This window comes from Benincasa hispida, chromosome 2 (assembly GCF_027475165.1).
Source record: "Benincasa hispida cultivar pf3 chromosome 2, pf3_genome.v1.1, whole genome shotgun sequence".
Classification (NCBI taxonomy): domain Eukaryota; kingdom Viridiplantae; phylum Streptophyta; class Magnoliopsida; order Cucurbitales; family Cucurbitaceae; genus Benincasa; species Benincasa hispida.
In genome coordinates this window covers 29778852-29799113 of record NC_143479.1, presented here as the reverse complement: position 1 = coordinate 29799113, position 20262 = coordinate 29778852, and the positions used below count along the sequence as shown (strand labels likewise).

General features: G+C 33.9%; 1 protein-coding gene across 1 annotated transcript; it reads right to left on the bottom strand.

The window, feature by feature from the left end:
• Positions 1-12578: 12578 nt before the first annotated feature.
• On the bottom strand, positions 12579-18587 carry LOC120072250 (protein tesmin/TSO1-like CXC 5). Its single transcript, XM_039024674.2, has 8 exons — positions 17897-18587; positions 17008-17115; positions 16123-16300; positions 15184-15543; positions 14838-14938; positions 14660-14754; positions 13256-13663; positions 12579-13134 (listed from the first exon to the last, which is right to left on the bottom strand). Exons 1-8 carry the CDS (start codon positions 18193-18195, stop codon positions 12893-12895), a joined length of 1791 nt encoding a protein of 596 aa, XP_038880602.1. The 5' UTR covers positions 18196-18587; the 3' UTR covers positions 12579-12892.
• Positions 18588-20262: the final 1675 nt, after the last annotated feature.

Sequence of the window (20262 nt, the reverse complement as noted above, 5' to 3'; positions counted from 1 at the left end):
TGCCAGTCAGCTAGAATTCATCATGAGTTTTTAGCCCTCATCACTCCCCCAACAAAACGAAGTTGTGGAAATGAAGAACCAGACTCGTTAAGAGATGGCTCGTGTGATGTTGCATGCCAAACATATACTATTCTAGTTTTTGGCTGAAGCTCTGAACACAAAATGCCACATACACAACCGAGTTGTTTTACGATCAGGAATCTTAAGCACAATTTATGAGATATGGAGAGGGAGAAAACTGAATGTAAAATACTTCCATATTTTTTTGTAGCACGTATTATATATTTGTTGATAGAGAAACTAGACGAAAATGGGATTCCAAATTGAATGAAGGCATATTTCTTGGATATTCCACAAATAGTAGAGCTTACCATGTCTATAATAAACAAACTTGTTGTGTGATAAATCTAGTAATGTTATGATTGATGATGTTGCAAATTTTTCAGGCACCCCCTCTATGGAAGAAGAAGAATCCAGTACTCTCCCTCTTGTTAACTCAGATGTCCCGAACAACTCATTTGACATGTCAACTGGCGTTTTTTCTAAAAATCTTGTGGATGGCGACAAGCCTGCTTTCGAAGAGGTTGAAACTAGTAACAAGCATTCTTCCCGCAGAATTCTTAAGAATCATCGACTTAGAAACATTATTGGTAATATTGAAGAAGGGGTGACTACCAGAAAGAAAGTCAAAGTTGATTATCTGGAGATGATCAGTAATATTTGTTTCACCTCTCTCGTTGAGCCAAAAAAAGTTAAGAAGCTCTTGATGATAATGTTGGGTCAATGCCATACAAGAGGAGCTTAGACAATTGGTGAGAAACGATGTCTAGACTCTTGTTCCCATGCCATAATCTATGGATGTACATAATTGGCACAAAGTGAATCTTCAAGATCAAGACAGATAATAATGGCAACGTCACTAGAAATAAAGCCAGATTAGTGCCTCAGGGGTACACTCAAATATAAGGCATGGATTTTGATGAAACCTATGCTCCTATTGCAAGGCTTGAAGCTATCAAACTATTGCTTGGTATTTTTTGCCTTTCAAAATTTAAACCATATCGAATGGATGTAAAGTGTGCTTTCTTGATTGGATTTCTAAAAGAGGAAGTGTACTTTGCTCAGTGCAAAGGATTTGTAGATTCTTCTCATCCTCATTATCGTATAAACTCAGTAAGGCTCTTTATATCCTCAAACTGGCACCTAGGGCCTGGTACGAACAACTAACCTAATTTCTTGTCAACAATGGGTACAAGTGGGGAGGAGTTGATAAAACTCTTTTTGTTTTGTGAAAAATTCTCGTGAGAATTTTGTAATTGTCCAAATTTATGTTGATGACATTGTATTAGAAGGGATGTCATAGGAGATGGTTGAGCTCTTTGTGAAACAAATGCAATAAGACCTCGAGATGAGCATGGTAAGGGAACTATTTTATTTTCTAGGGTTTCAGATTAAACAGCTTAATGAGGGAATTTTTATCTCTCAAAGTAAATATGTCAAGTGTAGCCACCTATTTTTGTTTGGCCTCTTTTAATTGAATTTGAATTAAGCATAAATTTCATATAGATGTTGATTTGTGGAGTTTTTTTTTTTTTTTTGTGATTTTTTTTAGTTTGATTAGAGTACCTAATTTAATTAGGGAAAAAGAAAACCAAAAATAGTAAAATTTTGAATTAGAATTTGGTTAGCCTAAGACTTGAACCCAAAAAAAGTTATTTTTGTTAAAATGTAAAAATTGAAATAAAAACCAATAAAAGAAAAATGCAAATGGAGTAAAGTTTTTGGATTTTAAATTTCTCCCAAAACCCTAGCCCCCTCTCGTAAAATAAATTTGAAAAAAAAATAATCACATTCGCTTTCTCTATCCTAACAAATCCTAGAAAAAAATATTAGTGAACTTGTTGAGATCCCATAAAATTCGAAAATCCAACTCCGATAAAGTCTAGCTTGGTAGGAGGTTGCACTTGGTAGAACATTTGTCTCAATCATTCCAACCTTCTACTTTCTTCTTTCTTCTTAGAGATCTTGAAAAATAGAGAGAAAGAAAGTGATAAGGAAACACTTTTGTTCTTGCATTATTTCTTCTTTCTTTTATTTTTATTTTCATTAATCTTTATCTATTCCCATAAGTGTTTGTTTTAGATTTAATGTTACTGTTTGTTGTTTTATTTTATTTATTTAAGATTATTTTTGTTGTTGTTCATCTTCTTCCTCTTCTGTGATTTTTCGTTAATAAAAAAAAAAGAGGTTAAATGTATGTGGAAAAAAAAATGAAAGTAAGCAACATACCTTGACGGAGGAAGAACATTTCTTAGGCGTAAGAAGAAAAGGGTTAGCCTTGGAAAAAAAATGGAAAAGATGATTAAAATGGGAAGATAATGAGTAAATAGAAGATTTAAAAAGGGTTGAAAGAAATAATTAGTTTTAAGTTAATTATTATTTATTTACAAATGGGTGTGGATTGTGTGTGATGGGCCATCCATTTCTTTCTTTTCTTGCTATGTGTTGTCACACCAATGACAGTTTTTTTTTTTTTTTTTTTTTTTTTTTCTATTTTTTCTTTTAAAAATTATTTTCCTTATTACTTTAGTTTGATTATTTAATTTTTTATAACTTTTTATCTTTAGTTTTTTTTACCTCTTTATCTATTTCTTTGAATTTATTTTGAACATTGCATTAAATTATTTTTATTCGACATTTTCTGATTGGATTTTTAATTGTTACATTTATTACCATTATGTTATCTGTTTAGTTTATTCTTGTTAATTTATAAATTATTTGTTGGTTAATCCTTTCAATTCATCATTTTTTTAAGGAAAAATAATCGATGACGGATTCTAGGAAATTTGAGAGTCTAATTTTCTAAGATCCTTGAGATCGATCTCCAATAAGCTTTTACTAAAATGTTAATATGTTATTTTATGTTTACTTAACTTATTTTCATGTTTCTTAAGTTATGTTTTTACTTGTGTAATGTTCATATTAAATCCTATTTGATTCTAATTCAAATTTATCTAGGTTTGTTTTAAAATATTTTCTAAAACTCTTTTTAGTCATCAAAATTTTTCTCTAAATCACATTATTTGGGCATTTTTTAACATTTAAAAATTAATATGTTATTTCAAAAATATTTTCTAATAATTTGTTTTTTTAAGACCACATTTTTATTTCCTAAAAATCCTACCATGGAATCTAGAAAATTTGGGAGTCCGATTTTCTTGAATTCTTGAAGTGAGGGATCATATGTTTGAGAGATTTGATCCCAAGAAAAAATGAATCTAATTAATGTTCTTATGAAAAATTTTGAGAAATTGTAATAATTTCTCACATTCTCGAGGTGAGGAATTTTTTTCTTAATTTCAATATAGCCTAATCAATGGAATTTAATCACTTATTTTAGAGATTATTATTTCAAATATTGGAGTAATGAGGGGTAAAATAAAACATTTTTTCTTTCCAAATGAATCTCTTCAAAAAAAAAAAATAATTTCTATCCAAGATTTAAAATTTGGCTACCATTTTTTTAAACGGGTGTTGTAGGGTGATGACACCTTCCCCATACACAAAAGACTTCCGAACTCAACTCCAGTTTTTGCATACTATTTTTTGTTTTTTTATTAAAATTTATTTATTTTATTTCGATGCTCAATCACACTGTAAAAGAAAAGGTTGCTAGCGACTCCTATTTTATTTTCTTTTAAATTAACCCTTTTTAAGGACATCGGTCGCTCCGCTTCGTCTCGAGCACATGGCGACAACTTGGTGACTCCACTGGGAACATGAGGTTCCATCTCGAGAGTTTGGCCTTTTTTCCCTTTATCTTCAATTGTTTTATTCTTTAATTTTATTTTGTGTATTTAATGTGTATTTTATTCTTGCACACACAATAACTAGTCTCCTACTTGGGCTTTACTTAATAGGATTAGAATTGAGGAAATAGTAGTATTGACTTTTGAGGAACTTATGCTCCCATTCAGGCACACAAAAAATCCTCACTCAATTTTGTCATTATGTTGCGCACGACTTTGACTAAGTTGAGAACCTTTTTCCTATAGGACTTAAGAGCAAACTGCACTTTGTTTGGAGCCTTTATTTTTGTTTTATTAGTTTACTTCACACACTATCACAAGCCCCTTACCCAGGTTGTACCTATCAGGTTTAAATTTGAGAATGAAGTAGTGTTGACCTTCGAGGAGCTTATGCTTCTGTGCAGGCACAAAAAAAGTTTTCGTTCAATTTGGTTGTGTGATCAAACATGACTATACACCATTTTGGGGACCTGTGTCAACTAGGGTGTTAGTATCAACCTCACTAGCTTGTTTGAACCTTCGCATTATTTGTTTGTTTGTTTTCCACATCATACATTTACATCTAGACTCATCTTTATTTACATCTGGTCTTAGGATGGTAGACACTCAGGCGCCCGAGGTATTTGCCTAAATTATCCCTAATGAAGACTCATGGGAAAGCATACCGTAGTGGTCAGAGCAGCTTCAACTAAAATCGAAGACGATTTGGCCCAAGAAGATGGAAGTTCCACTTCCTAACAACCTAGAAGATTTGAAGGTTTTATGGGAAAATCTAACCTCGGAACACAGAGTGAAGTTTGCAAAAGTATATGGAAACATAACTGATCTCATGTATGCAAGTATTAGTACGTTAGCATTACAGGTTTTGCTACGCTTCCAAGATCCTACAATGAAGTGTTTCACGTTCGGCATGTTTGACTTAACTCCCAATATGGAAGAATATCAAACTTTTATCAACATACCACATTGCACCGAAGTAAGGTGTACATGTCTGACTGAAAGTTAACTTTAAAAAGTCATTATCCAAGTTTCTTGGTGACGTTCATGCATCTAATATAAAAAAGCAGATGAAGGCCAAAGAGAGAAGAAACTATATCCCCATTGACTACTTAATTGGTTGTACATTTGAATTCAATAACTAGATATCATGTTACCTTCACCTCTCTTCATTCTTCTACAAAAGAAGACTTGTACTTTGATAATGGATGTTCCTAACATATGACAAGCGAGAAATCCTTTATAACAAATCTCTAGTCTTGTGAATTTGGTCATGTCATTATTGATGATAAGGCAAAAGGAAAGATTCTTGGTAGAGAGCAACTCCAATACTCTGGTCTTTCCTCTCTTCAAGATGTCATGCTTGTGGAAAGTCTGACAGCAAATCTCATCAGTATCAGTTAGTTGTATGATCAAGATAAATGTTAATTTCTCGAAGGACCATTGTTTGGTGATGGACAACGAAAAATAATTGCTACTTGTAGATCCTTAATGCCTTAATGTTGTTAATCATGTATGTAACAACTCTAAGTATAATGAAATTTTGCTCTTGTACAAGATACTTGGTCAATTTAGTCTTTTTTTAGTCAAGAAAGTTAGTTAAGCAGAATTTATATTTGGAATACCTCGTCGTCATTCTGAGTATAAAGTTGTGTATGTTAATGATGATAGAGTAAACTAACATGCAGTGAAAAAATCAGAATCAGTAAACACTCTAATTACATTTAATTTGAGCTTAAAAGATGCATTAAATTAAAATTTCAGAGAAAAGGGTTTCATGAATTACAACCTTTGATGATTCTCTTCAAACACAGCTTCCCTTCTGGAATTGGAAATTCAAAACAACAAAGGACCACTACAGAGACCATCTTTACTATTATCTAACTTGGATTGAGAGATGGAATCTCTAAATTGAAGTGAAAAATATTGAGAGGGAAGAGGGTTTTGAGAGTTGATTTCTGCAGAGTTTTGTTTCAGAAAAACACTTGCATAAAAGTCAAATTGAAGTCAAGAACTTCAATTTATAACCCAACTCATGCAATTCAGATTGCATAAAGGATGCCTAATAGCTCTAAAAAAGAGCTATTATTCTTAGCTTAATTCAGGCTCATTATCAGATTTTACGTGTTTATTTCCCTATTTTGTAGGTATTGAGCAACTAAGAAGTAGAATGGACGATTTAGAGCTGATCGGGGTTAATTTGAAGCAAATTGGAGTTGATTTGAGCATCTGGACTTCAAAGGAGTCAAAAATATCAAAATGTCTGTGCTTCAGCGTCGCAACGCTCAACTTATATGAAGCTCTGACACTCACTTGACACTGCAAGGTAGTAGTCTGATGTGTGGGGGAGTGTTGCAACGCTACTCCTGGCATTGCAATGCTCCGAGTTGGCAATAATGCTAGCGTTGCAACATTTTCCTAACACTTGTGGTCTTTTTTGTCGAGCGTTACAATGCTGCGAAGATTTTTATAAATACCTCCCTTCGTCTTTATGTCAAAATATGCTAACTTTTAGGGGCTGAACTGATGGATGCCGAAGTTAAACTTCATTCTTTTTCCCTTTTCTTCAGAAGTTAGTGTCTTTAGGTTGTTTTTTCTTTTTGTTTTGGGTTGTAATCGATGGATCAGATGTGTATCTCAGATTTGTCTATGAATTAAAAGATAACTTCTATTGCTAATTTTCTTTGAGCAAGAGTTCTATGTTTAATTTCTTGATGGATTTCTAATTAATTCTTTGAATTGTTGTGAACTCCTTGGGATGATTTGATTGAATCTTAATGGAATTTTTCTAAATTGATCTAACAAATTAGTTTATTGAAATTCTTGTTTGCAAAATTGTCATAGCCTATGCATATATTGATTGATTTAGTTGCGCATATTAGGATTGCATGTGTAAAGTCTAGACTTTTTCTGACCAAATGCATGTATGCCCTAATATAATCTTTTCCAAATAAATCATGCTATAAGATATAACTTTTCCAGCTTGTAGTATGTCTCAAAAATTGAACATTTTCGTAATGCAATTCAATTTTAACTTGTATGTTGCTAAGAAGGAAGAGTTGTAAATTGAATTAAGGCTAATTTTATTTAATATCGAATTTAGCTAATTGGTCTATTAGATTTTCTAATAGGTTGAGGGATTGACAGATTCAGTGTAATTAATTGATGCCTAATGAAAGAAATTGCATAGAAACCCTCTCTTGCTCTAGAAACTAGATAGATTCCTATTCTAGATTACATTTACCTTTTTATTTTAATTTCACTCATATATCTCTTCCACACAAAACCCCCCATTTATCGCTCTAGTTGGAAAACTAACTTAACGAAACATATCACACTTCCCTGCAGATCGACTCGGACTTACCACTGCGTCTTTGTAGTGATAGGAGTAGTTCGGTGTTTACAAATTTTCTTTTGTTTCGGTTTAGAGTCGAATCAACGACATCGATTCTCGAATCAAACAATGCCACCTCAATTTTCTTTGAAATAGAAGTGGCATGAGGTGGATTAGTGAGTGGAAAAATTCAATTTTGGATTTTCCCACTTCCTAATCCCTATTTATCCAATTTATTTATAATTAAATTAAAAAATGATTTAAAAACTTAATTAAATTTGATTTTCCAAAAAATCAATTCTCACATTAAGTTTTATATTTTGAATTTCAAAAAATCTAAATTACAATTAATCAAATTTCCAATTTCAAAATTGGATAACTAATTAAACTAATTTAATTAATTTAATTTAATATCAAATATTAAATATTATACTTCACGTCATCAAATATTTAAATCATTATTTAAATATTTTGAACTCTCCAATTTCGTTTAATTTCAACAAAATTAAACGTTTTAATTGTATCAAATATAATTAATGAAAACCCTAATTGAATTTGAACAATTCAAATTCAAAACCCTAATTTCGAGTCTCAACATTTCAAAACCACTCAATTCACTAATCCAAGATAATTTTACGAGCTAGTAGAGGAATCTTATGGATCTACAGATCATGAACTCCAACGATTTGAGATTAATTGGCTAAACTCTTTAGACCAAATTAATCATTATTTGTTGACTACCGAAACACACCACTGTAGCTCGATAGTTGCATTCTCCTCACTATAGATATATTTATATCCATTTTAACCATAATCGGTACGTCAATCCTTCACATATTGTTTATATTTACAGTTATGTCAAAATTACTATTTTACTCCTGTAAATACATCTTGCTCTTTAAGCTGCCACTGATCCTCTATTAAACAATTTGGTTTATAGTCCAACTAATAAACCATAACTCTCTCGATCATGAGAGGACGAGGCTCCGTTATTCAAGACCAGGAATCAGAGCTTAAGATAATAACCTATCTTCTAACCCTAAGTCGTGTAGGAACGAATTCCATCTTGAAGAACCATGTCCCCAGCTATCTATTCGGTCTTATCCCAAAATGAGAGACTTATTGAGCAATGTTGTTGGACCACTTTCACCTATGCAGATCAAAGGATAATCCCAAATAAATAGGAGTTCATAGTTAGCTTAGGATTAAGATCGAGTTACCCTAGGTCATCGAATTTTGAAATAGTCAGTTTTAATAGTAAACAGTCTTTATAAAGAAAAGTGACCATTTCTATGTCCGGTCTTATGAAAACTCATCGCATAGGATGCTTCCACTCACATGTCTCCACATGAATGATTTTGGGATCACATCATTTGTATTAGTATACAAAGTGAGCCGCATCCAATAATGTCACCAGATGAGGTACTCAATCTCATTCATATACTAATAGACCACTTTGGCTATATACTAAAACTTGATCCTCTTTTATGTTACCACATAAAGTTAAAGTATTTATATTATAGTTATAGATTCGTTTATTGGATTTTTATAACAGAATGCAATATCAATAATCATTTATTGAATACAATACTCAATAATACTTTTATTGATAAATAGAATATGTTAACAATATTTACGATTTGTGAGTTTTAGGACATTCCCAATATATGATTTCTCTTGACATACTTGAGATGGTATGTTAGGGACAAGTTAGAAAAATTTATGTTGTATCAAACATTATATTTACAATTTCAGAGAGAATAAGAACAAAAATTTGTTCGAATAAGGAGTGATCATGGAAGAGAGTTTGAAAATTCCTTATTTGGAGAAATTTGTGCATCTAATGAAATCCAACATTAATTTTCTCCCCAACAAAGTGGAATAATCGAGAGTTAGTCTAGTATTCTTTAGGAGATGACTTTTGACATGGTGCAACATATGAAACTTTTACCAATCTCTTTTAGGTTGTAGCAATCAACACTGATTGCCATACTTCTAATCACTCAACAACTTTGCAAAACTTGAGCAACATATTTTGCAACATGTCTTGAATTATATCAGCAATATGTTATGTGACATTGTTAAGTGACGAGCAGCAGATTCTATAGAATATTTTTTCCCTTATCTGTCAGCATGATTTTGCAAATTTTGTGGTATGCTTTCTTTTTTTTTTTTTTTTTCAAATATGATTTATTCCTTCTTTGAGAATTTTCTCAAAGCTAGTCATATATATATTGTGGTCTTATTTAATTTTAACGTTGGCCTCCTTTTTAGAAAAGAGTGTGCAATGAGTGTTTTGAGCTTAAGGATTGTCTAAGTCTCAACCTTCATGTATTGTGATTAAAAAAATTGTATTTTCGTTGAGGGTTTATTCCAACCATAAGTAGGCTTGGTTGGATGTGAGTGTAATAGATCACATAGGGAACTCAAGATGAGGTTTGGATGTTGTATCGAGAAGAGCTCATTGAAGTGAGAGAATCTCACATCTAGGGAGAGCCAAGATGCATTATTGAGAGGACCTCATACAAAGCTCGAAGAAGCATTATTGTGGAAATAAGAGGAGCTCAAACTTAAGGGGACCCTAAGTTGAAACTAAAGAGTAAGTTTGTCATAAATGGAGTAGACAAGGCGGTTTGTAATTATTGCAAACGAAAATTAGGGGGTGAAAGTAAAAATGGAATCAAACATTTGCATGACCATATCAAGATATGCCCATATAAAGGAAAAATGACATATGACAATCCCTATTGAATCCTAACAGGGAGAAGAAAAATACATTGGGTTTATATAACTTCAATCAGAAAGTTGCAAAAAAAAAAAAAACATTAGCTAGGATGATAATCAAACATGAATATCCTCTCTCAATAGTTGAGCATGAAGGTTTTAGGGAATTCTGTAATGTCATCCAACCGTTATTTAAGATGGTGTTAAGAAACACAATAAAAAATGAGATTTTGAAAATTTACGAGATTGAGAAGTTGAAAACCATGACATCGTTGAATGAGATCAAAGGAAAAATTGTCCTTACATCGAACATGTGGACTTCCAACCACCAAACAAAAGGTTATATGGCTGTCACTGCACATTTAGTTGATGATAGTTGGGTTTTGCGAAACAAAATAATTAGGTTTATATATGTCCCTTCTCCACACACTGCTGAGATGCTTCGTGTAGAAACAATGGAATGTTTGTTAGACTAGAATATTGATCGAAAATTGTCATGTATAACTATAAATAGTTGTAGTATAAATGACTCCATGGTTAATATGATTATTAATAGTCTGAATGGAAACTTAATATTGGATAGGAGTTTATTTCATATGCAGTATTGTGCTCATATTCTGAATTTAATTGTGAAAGATGGGTTAGCGGTGATAGGAGATGAGATTGAAAGAGTTCATAGTAGTGTGTGTTTTTAGGTGCATACACAAAAAAAAATAATAAAAAAAATGAGGAAATTGCTCGTCAGTTGAATGTTTATGATGATCGGATGTTGGATCTTGATTGTTGTACTAGGTGAAATTCTACATATTTTATGTTAGCCACTGCATTGAAGTACAATGTTGTTTTTTATCTATCAAAACAATGAAAACCAAAGTATAATTATTTGTCGTTGGATCAAGATTGGGTATTAGCAAAAGAGATATGTGAGAAACTGAAAATATTTCATCACGTTATTGAAATATTTTATGGATTCATTATCCTACAGCTAATCTTTTTTCCCAAAAATTTGTAAACTGAAATTGGCTATTTCTGACTGGACAAAAGACATAGTTTCAAATATGATTTCAAAGTTTGATAAGTATTAGAAGAAAATTCATAGGGCAATGACTATAGCTGTAATTTTATATCCACATTACAAATGGAAGTTGATGTGTTTTACTTTCCTAACATTTATGGAGATACTTTTTTTCTTGAGGTGGAAATGGTTAAAGAAATTTGTTCAAATTTCGAAAAAGAATATCAGTTGAAGCATGAAGGTGACAGTGATGATACTCGCTCTAAAAAGTTAGATGGAACATCACAAAATATAGAATTTGATGATTTTAATGATTATGACTTGTTTGTATCAAATTCCAATAATATGAATCAGAAGCAACAGTTTGATACATATTTGGATGAACTTGTCTTACCTGATCATCTGATTTTTGACATTCTAAGTTGGTGGAAATTGAATAGGTCAAGTATTCCATTTTACAATAAATTGCAAGAGACATATTAGTCATCCCGTTATCTAGTGTTGCATCAAAATCTGCTTTTAGTACCTAGGATTGTAAGTCCACATCATAACAAACTTCATTTGAAAATAGTAACAAACTTCATCCGAAGACAATAGAGGCTTTGATGTGCACTCAAAATTGGATTGCAACTGAAGTTTTGACAGGTATGTTCGTTTGTTTATTTTGTTTTACTCTTTTAGTCTCGGATCAACATTATTTTTTTGACACTTGCTTGTTGTCAGTTAGTTTTTTGTGACATTATTTATTAATTATATTTTAAATGTAGAAATAATAGTCACAACTAAGGATGAGATGATGTAGAGAAAAAATTTGAATGTAAAGCCATCGATGAAGAGAGAAAGGCTAGCCATTTATGATTGTGGTTGTTGTATTTGTAATTATATATGACATTTGCCTTTAACTTTTCAACTTTTATTCAAACTTTATTTAATTTATGTTGTAAACTTATTTAATGGATTTGTGAGCTTCGAATTAAAAAAAATGTCAATGGGGGAATCCCCACGATGAATTAATAGGGGAATCCCCACGGGGAATTAACAGGAGGAAACGGGGAATGGGTTCCTATGGGGACCCCATTTCCCCAAGAGGAATCCCCACTCCCGTCTCCGCCTTCAAATGGGAGACGGAGGACCCCTCCCGGACCCGTTGCCAACCCTAAGAGTAAGTTATACGTGAGTCACTAAAAGCCTCTATCAGATAAGTATTTTGTTGTAATTGTTAAACTTTTTCTATAGTGAAGTTTCTTTCCACTTGACACAACTTCTCATAGGTGATATTACACCGAATAGGATTACCATCACTATATTCGTTATTCTTTTTTGATATTGCGTTATTCTGTTTGTCAGTTAATTTGTTACAAACAATGTGCCTGACATTTGTATACCATGTTAAATCCACTTTAATTTTTTAATTTAGATGAGTTAATAAGAGTATTTCTTTTGCGTTCCTTAATTCGCTAGTTAAAGAACTATTTTCCAATGTTGAAACAAATACAAAGAAATTAATTCACATGTTTGTATTCTGAAGTTTTCGAAAGCTTCACAACTCAATAAATTATACTCCACTTCATATAAATCTCTTTCAAGAGTGTATGGATAAATAATTCCATAGGCATCAATTCAAACTTTGAAACTTTGATCCTTGTCAAAATATTTCTCAGAATGACAATTACATAATATTCCATTATAATAGTCTAAGTGAACAAAAATGCATAATGATGCTAATCTTTTATTTCATTGGTCATCAAATGGGATGAATTATTTCCTAAAAAGAAAAAAAGGGATGAATTATTGCTCTTTGTTATCTATCTCGTACAATGATTTAGCAATTACAAGATCTCTATCTACGAATGGAATTTGGAACACAAAATTCTCCTAGAATTCTAATGATGATATAAAAACCAATAATATACGTCAAAATGGGGCAACTAACTTGAATAGACCAGTCTCAGGAAGCAAATCTGAATGATCAATGAGATTGAGCAACACGCCAGTTGCTTTCTTCGGCTTTTCCTACACTTCTCTGTCAACTTGTGGTTTATTCTTCCTATTTTTAGAAAGGGGTAGAATATTGGGTACGAGATCGTTATTCGGATGATGAGCTGCAGTGCCGACTGGTGGTATTCTAGGTGCTGAGAGAGCGACATTTTTTACGACCCCATTGCTAATAGATCTCTGTTGGCACCCACTATTTGAGGTGAAATTGTTGCTGTGATGTTCGTTCCCCAATTCGCTTCTAGAAGTGAATTTTGTTTCTGCAATATCCATATCCAAGAGCATAGATAGTTCATACATGGCAAACACATAATATAAACATAAACCTTAATTTCTCTACACAGTTATATTATTAGCTTATATCAAGAGACACAAGCTTACCTTTTATCTCTCCCAGAGTGATGAGTTTATTAAGACAATCTCGAAACTTTGTCAACACAATCCGTTCCTGCTCGATGTAGACTTCTGACAAAGACTTATCAGGCACATGTGATGATGTGTTGCAATCATGGCCTGCCAACCCATCAGCTAGACCAGCTCCCATGAACATTGTATCTCCTTCATCACACATTAAAGCTAAAGTTCCAGGGGACATCGGCCTTGCCCGTGTTGTATTCGAACTATCTGAATTAGAATTGTCATGTACACTCCTTTCACTTTGGTTTGAACTACCACACTCACCATCTGCAGCTTTCACTTCGGCCTTCTGACGCTGTGACATATCTCCAGTTGATGAAGCACGAAAAATCTGTGGCCGGTCATTTATCTGTTTCACAGTATTTCTATGCTCTGGACAGATATATAAAGAATTCTCAGTTGGGTAGTCCACACCACTATAAGGTTTAAATTTATGATAAACAAGCCAAAAGCCTAAAATGTGTTGCAATTAGGTAGATCTTAAAACTAATGCCAGATAGGTGAATCAGAAAGCAGAAAAGAAAGAGAATGCACCATGCTGCCACTTAAACGTAGCTAAAATTGTGGATTCAGAGAAAATCAAAGTCATTGGGAGTGAAAAAAGGAAACACAGCACAATTTGATAAGTACCATGCATCTAGTAAACTTGCATTGCCGCACAAAATTGAGAAGGGGATGCTTAACAGAAATGAGATGTAAAATGATTTTTCAGTCTCTACAGGTGTTCTTAGTTTTGTGTCATTTATGGAGTTCAATTAATGCTTAGTTCATCGAGGGTCTGGGAGCATACTAATTCTTAAAAATTAAACCAAAAAAGAGGAAGATAACTGTCAAAATCGTAACAGAAACGGTCTTCTAACTAAACACCCCAAGAGGAACAATGATTAATCAACATGGGTGTGTTTTCAGAACAAGAGAAACAGATTACACCATTTGATCATGCTGCTGGGAAGCCTTCCCAGTGCGTTATTTTTTAACCTTCAAAAGCTAATTAACGAGGTTCAAGGTAAATTTCTTTTCTGTAGTTATATTCTCAAAGCAGATATTTGCTAAAGAAATATCCCTCCAATTATAGAGAGCTACCATGCTGATAAGGAATTAAGTGGTAATACAAGAGCTATAGCTACGAGACTACAGTTTGCATCAGACATCATGACCTCTGTCCTACAGACCCACTTGATCCATATATATGAAAACCACGAAAATTATGTGGGTGTACCAGTTATTGAACTGACTCTAATCACCAAAAGCTTAATTGGTTATAAAGGAACTCGGGCTACAATGACAAGATGAATAGAAACTCTTATTGGTGTATGTAGGCATACATCGATCCAATCATCTTGTGCAGAAATTTTGAGCACACGTTACCTGCTAGGTTCTTTGCAACTTCACTTGACAACACCACTAAAACTGAGCAAAGCTCCTTCAAGTCATGCGGCTGGATGAGGTCAGCTAATAAGGACCTTAAAAAATGGTACATGTTCAGTTCAATAAGAAAGCTGGTCGACTGCATTACTACAAATGCCAGAAGCCATTCAACTGATACCTGAATGAGAACTTTGAAGGTCCCGGTGCCGCAGGGCTACCAACATGAGCAACTGGGAAGGGAGATGATGTAAACGTGCCTGAAGCCATTATATTATTTGCCTGATAAAACAAAAAGGAAGTTAGTGACTGGAACACGCACCCCAACTCATAAAATGTAACATACAACTGTATACAACTTTATTATTAACAAAAATAAGAGTTCCCAATTATTTTAAGAACAGACTATAACCAACACCATTACAAAAAGTAATTTATTATTATCAGAGGACACCACATTAAGATGTTAGCATACTAAGGAAAGAGTTTCCATCAGAAATCAAAATTTCATATTCTAAAGATACTACCTGATGAAATTGTGGCATACTGTTGAGAGGGGAATCCTTCCCTACAGGGCCAAAGCATAGCTCTGGGCCTTTTCTTTTCTTTGAAGTGGGAAGGCAAGCATAACCAGAGGATCCAATAGCTCCAGTTATTGCAGCATTGGCTGCCTGTTGAATAGAAGCCATGTTGTTGACATGGTCACCATGGAAAAGAGCTTGTCTCTCTTCACTGCCTTCAAAATTCTTACAGTCCATGCACTTACAGTTTTCAGAGCATAGAATATTGGCCTGAAAGCACTCACAATACTTCTTTAAGCAACCTGATTTCTTGCAATGGCATCCTTTGTTGTGCTTTCCCAGCATTACTACCTCTCCAATTTCATCCTACAGGTGCTCAAACTAGTTCATTTCATTGTAAATAAAACATGAACTATGTCTATATTGTATAGCAGTGATGCTAACACATCAAATTCATTTGCATATACCAAGTAAAAAATGATAAGATAAGAATAAAGAGATTCAAATTCAATGAGGAAAAATGACAGGAACACTAGGCCCTAGCAAAATGAAACATGTATTCTCTAAAAGTATTCTTTGAATGTGTGCAAAAAATGTAGTCATAACATTGACTTATCAGTCCATGGAAAACTTGGAACCAGTAATGATAGCTTTAAATTCAACTAGGTATCCGAACATCTCCAGAACCAGAATTGTGTTTATTTCCTCAATTGAATCAAGACAACAGAGTAACATCCTCTCTAGAAAATTAATCTGATGCCCTTCAGATGGTATACTGCTATTTTCTATTTAACTGCATAGAAGGGGAAAAAATTTCTCAAATGATTTGCTGAAGCACCAAAAATTAACCAAAAACATAACAGTTAATGGATATATATGCAGACATATAGACACAATAACCACAATGAAAAGCGTCAATGATCAGACTCAGACTAACACACATACCCTGCTCTCTCGTGTTCCATGTGGGCTGCTAGCAATCTTTGGTCGGAATGCATTTGGATTACGTTCTAAAGTAGTTTCGACTGCTTCTCTCCTAGAAGCTTCATTCTCAACATTGTTATGGCAATTTGTGCAATTGCAACCATCACAGTATATTCCGGATGCAAAACACTCGCAGTACCTGTTAATTAATTTTTGTTTCAGCCTTTCAGGTAGGATGAACATTTGAAGGCAGCCAATTCCCCATATTCACACTAAAGTTCACAATGGAAAAAGGTACAAAAGGTCCACATTATTAGGTTATTTCACTTGTATTCCCTAAACACCTATTAAGAAGACAATCGAGATAATTTTGATCTGCTACTTATGGTATTTTGAAGGAGTATGTAGAACAGACTCCACATAAGAGAGTAATGCAACCAGTGGCCATATCATAATCGAAGTAATCAATATTACTAAAACATCCTTCACACTCGTTCCGAAAATCTATTACGGAATAAATGACCATAGATTGAACTGAAAGGAGGAAAATGAATATTTATGATGATTATGGAATAAATATGATTTTAAATGTAAACAACATTCACCTCACTACTATCCAAAAATTGCAAAAGAATACTTGACTGCAGTACTTCCAACATTTCAACATGGGGACAACCAAGGGTTAGCTAAAACAGTAAAAGCAACTAAAGGAGTTCCAAAGAGAATCAAAATCCAGAAACTACTAATACATATTACAAAATTACATAAGAGCGTGTGAAGGCATATATAAGTATTGATCAGAATAACTATATTAAGGCAATGGACTTCTGATAAGTAAGCTGCATTAGCACCAAACTAAAAATCGGTTTAAGCAACTTTGTAAAAGCATATAGATCATATTCTTACAGCTTTAAGCAGCGTGAGTGTTTGCAGTTACACTGTTTTTGTTTTTTTGGAGTAGCATCTTTTGTTTCAACATTAGATCTTGATCTTGACTTCGGGGAATCTGGCTTTCTGGCCAAAAGAATAAATAAATACTGAGTCACACATTAATTAGTAAACTTATCCCAAGCTGTCAAACATTCTTAGAAGCACATACGATTAAAAAACATGACCTCGCACTGAATTCAAATTTACTACTGATAAACTTGAAGAACACACTCAAACTGAAGTCGCCTTGTCAATAGAGTTAGACATCTTGATCCACATTAAAGACAAGGTCAGAACTAGAATATAGTAAAGGGAAAACAATGTCAAACCATACTGATCAGAAAAGGGGGAAAATGACAAATAAAATTAAAAGAAAATACAGAAAGAGTTATAAGCTTTCCTTTGCCTCGATTTATTGAAGTTATTTGCCTACGCTATCATAATGAGACAAAAGCTACAAAGCTAAGATGTGATATATATAGTTTAAATTGACGAGATGAAACTAAGCAATGACTAAAGACCCACATGCAAAAAGCACAAAATCTAACCCTCAAACAAAATGAATTAACTTCTAATTCCGGGGTAAAGGGGGCGGGAACTTTCGAGTAAATGACATATCAAAGTCCAGAATTAAATGTAACAAGTATGAAATTAAAAAACAAAAAAAAAAATGGTAATCTTGGTACGACAGTATATTTGACAACTATCACACTCGGAAGCCAATTTATTTACTAATACAGATCTCTGATAAAAATGGAAACAATTTAACGAAATCCCACCCCCACTTCCCCATCAGAAAGAAACAGAGAAAGATTTGACAAAGCTGAAAGAACGCGTCGATGAAAGCAAAAGATCTCAAGCAGACCTCGCAGGATGAGGCGCTTTTGTTACAATGGGCAAAACCATCAAATGTTGTGGGGACTGTGGCTGCGACTGACTCTGCACCACCATGACGGCCGGCGACTCTGATTGTTGACACCGAGGCTGAGACTGAAAATGAGGATGCTCCGGCAAGACTGCACCAACAGACCCCGTAAAATCCAGCTGCCTAGCTAGTTTCTTAGAAGGAACATCAGATGAAACAACATTACCCGGTTCCGCACTATCAGTTTGTGCATTTAACAGGGGTAAGTTATCCATATCTCGATTCCCAACTTCACCCATTCAATTTGAATTTCAAATATCAAACCTCTAACCAGCAATTTTCAAATCTTTTTCAAAAACTTCCTCAATCCGCATATTCGCTACCAATAATTCAAACTCATGAAAATCAACTCAATCTTCTGAATTTCAGGCATGAATCACAGTCCAAAAGCAGCGGTAAAGATCATGCACAAAAATATGCAAATTCGGAACTGAAAGAAAAACTTCTACGCCAAAGCTGACCTCTAGTACCTGAAATCATAAGCAGTTTGATGCTCGAGGATAGCCGACGAGAAGGAAAACTAAAAGAGACGACGCCTAGGGCTATGCAATAATGATTATTTGTATACAGTACGAATGGACAGAACAAGAAGACGAGCAAGAAAGGCTTACGTTCTTCGTTTCTCTCCCTCTCGAGATTTTGAATTTCAATTTTTTCCAAATATTCAACGGTGAGATTGGTCCACTGAATTCGATCAGACGGCGAGTGTTAAACTGGACAATCTGACGGTGGAAATTCATAGAGCGAAGAATACTCCACGTAGTGACCGTCGGATAACGAAATTCGAGCTATTTTCCCATGTGGGTGAAATTAACGTACTGAAAATAGGTCGTCCACTAGGTGAAGCACACGTATACAGTTAAAAGAACTTCGGGACAAAAATGACACGTGTGGATGAATGATTGACGGAACCGGTGAAAAAAAAGTGGGAAATTAAATATGATTCCGTTAACTAAAAAAGTAAATAAAAGAATAGGGGAAATAGATTTGGCGCTAGTCGCTTAATTAGTTGACTCGGATTTAGAATTTGGAGGTAAAATGGGAGAGCTCATTACGGCGCGCTGACGGACGATGGGATTCTCTATTCCTCTTCTTTCGATTACATGTACGGCAAAGGGAAAGGGAATGGACGGTCGGGATTAAATATGAATCACAAACCCTATTCATGAAAATTAGAAAACCATTACAAATATTTTACAAATCTAGTTACCATTATTTATTTCTAATATATATATATATATATATCGTTACCAATATTTATATTCAATTTTTATTTTGTTACATTAGGATTGATTTGTTTGAGGTGTTGAGTTAGTTATTATAGTATAAATTATAATAATGGGTTGATTGTTTAACGACAAATTTTGGACCAATCATAAACTGTCACATCACAAAATTCCAAATCATCAAATTTGGGACCAACTAAGAGGTGACATGTGTCCCAAATTGAAGTTGAACGACAAATTTTGATGACGTCACGTGGTTTTATCATGACAGTTGAATCTTGACCCAATTTAATATTATTATTTGGGTTAAAAGTTCAATTGAGCCTAAAAATAGACTTAATTTGACTCAATGTCAAATAAGGCCCAAATCCAATTAGTTGGGTCCAGAGGCCAGGTCCATGGATCAACCAAGCCTAAGCCCATGAAGCCACCTGAGAACTCTATTTATAGAGAGGCTTTCCTCATTTGTGGGGTCAGAAATTCTACACCTAAAGAGAATTCTCTCAATAACGAGAAAACTCTCTAACTCTTGAAACTGACCATACCTGAAGACTCCTAAAGTTGACTACACCCGAAGATTGAAGTCCTTCGAAAATACAAGCATTCTTTCAAGACTTCAACTCTAAGAACATCATGTGCTTCGCTTTCTCAAATCAAGCATATGCATTCGAATGAGAGAGAATTAGAGGATCTAGTACTAGAGATCGAACCACATCGCATCAAATCAACATCAACACCAACTCAAGTTCAACTCCACGAAACAAGTTTATTCAAAAGCCTCGTGCGAGCACTAATCATCTAATCATCCAAGAAGATCAGCAAGCCAAAAGGTCGATCGTCCAAGAAGATCAACAAGCCCAAAGGCCGATCGTCCAAGATAATCATCAAACCTAAAGGCTGATCATCTAGGAAGATCAACAAGTCCAAAGGTCGATCATCCAAGAAGATCATCAAGCCCAAAGGCCGATCATCCAAAAAGATCAACAAGCCTAAAGGCCGATCATCCAGGAAGATCAACAAGCTCAAAGGCCCATCATTCAAGAAGATCAACCAGCTTAAAGATTATAGTTTATTTTGAAA

What these genes read in the sequence shown, in the direction of transcription:
- LOC120072250 (XM_039024674.2), bottom strand. Translation starts at nt 18,195, where the DNA reads ATGGGTGAAGTTGGGAATCGAGATATGGATAACTTACCCCTGTTAAAT. An exon ending in AGTTGCAAAGAACCTAGCAG is followed by an intron (nt 13,664 to 14,659) that starts GTAACGTGTGCT and finishes ATATCTGTCCAG; the next exon opens with AGCATAGAAATACTGTGAAA. An exon ending in CACTCTGGGAGAGATAAAAG is followed by an intron (nt 13,135 to 13,255) that starts GTAAGCTTGTGT and finishes TGGATATTGCAG; the next exon opens with AAACAAAATTCACTTCTAGA.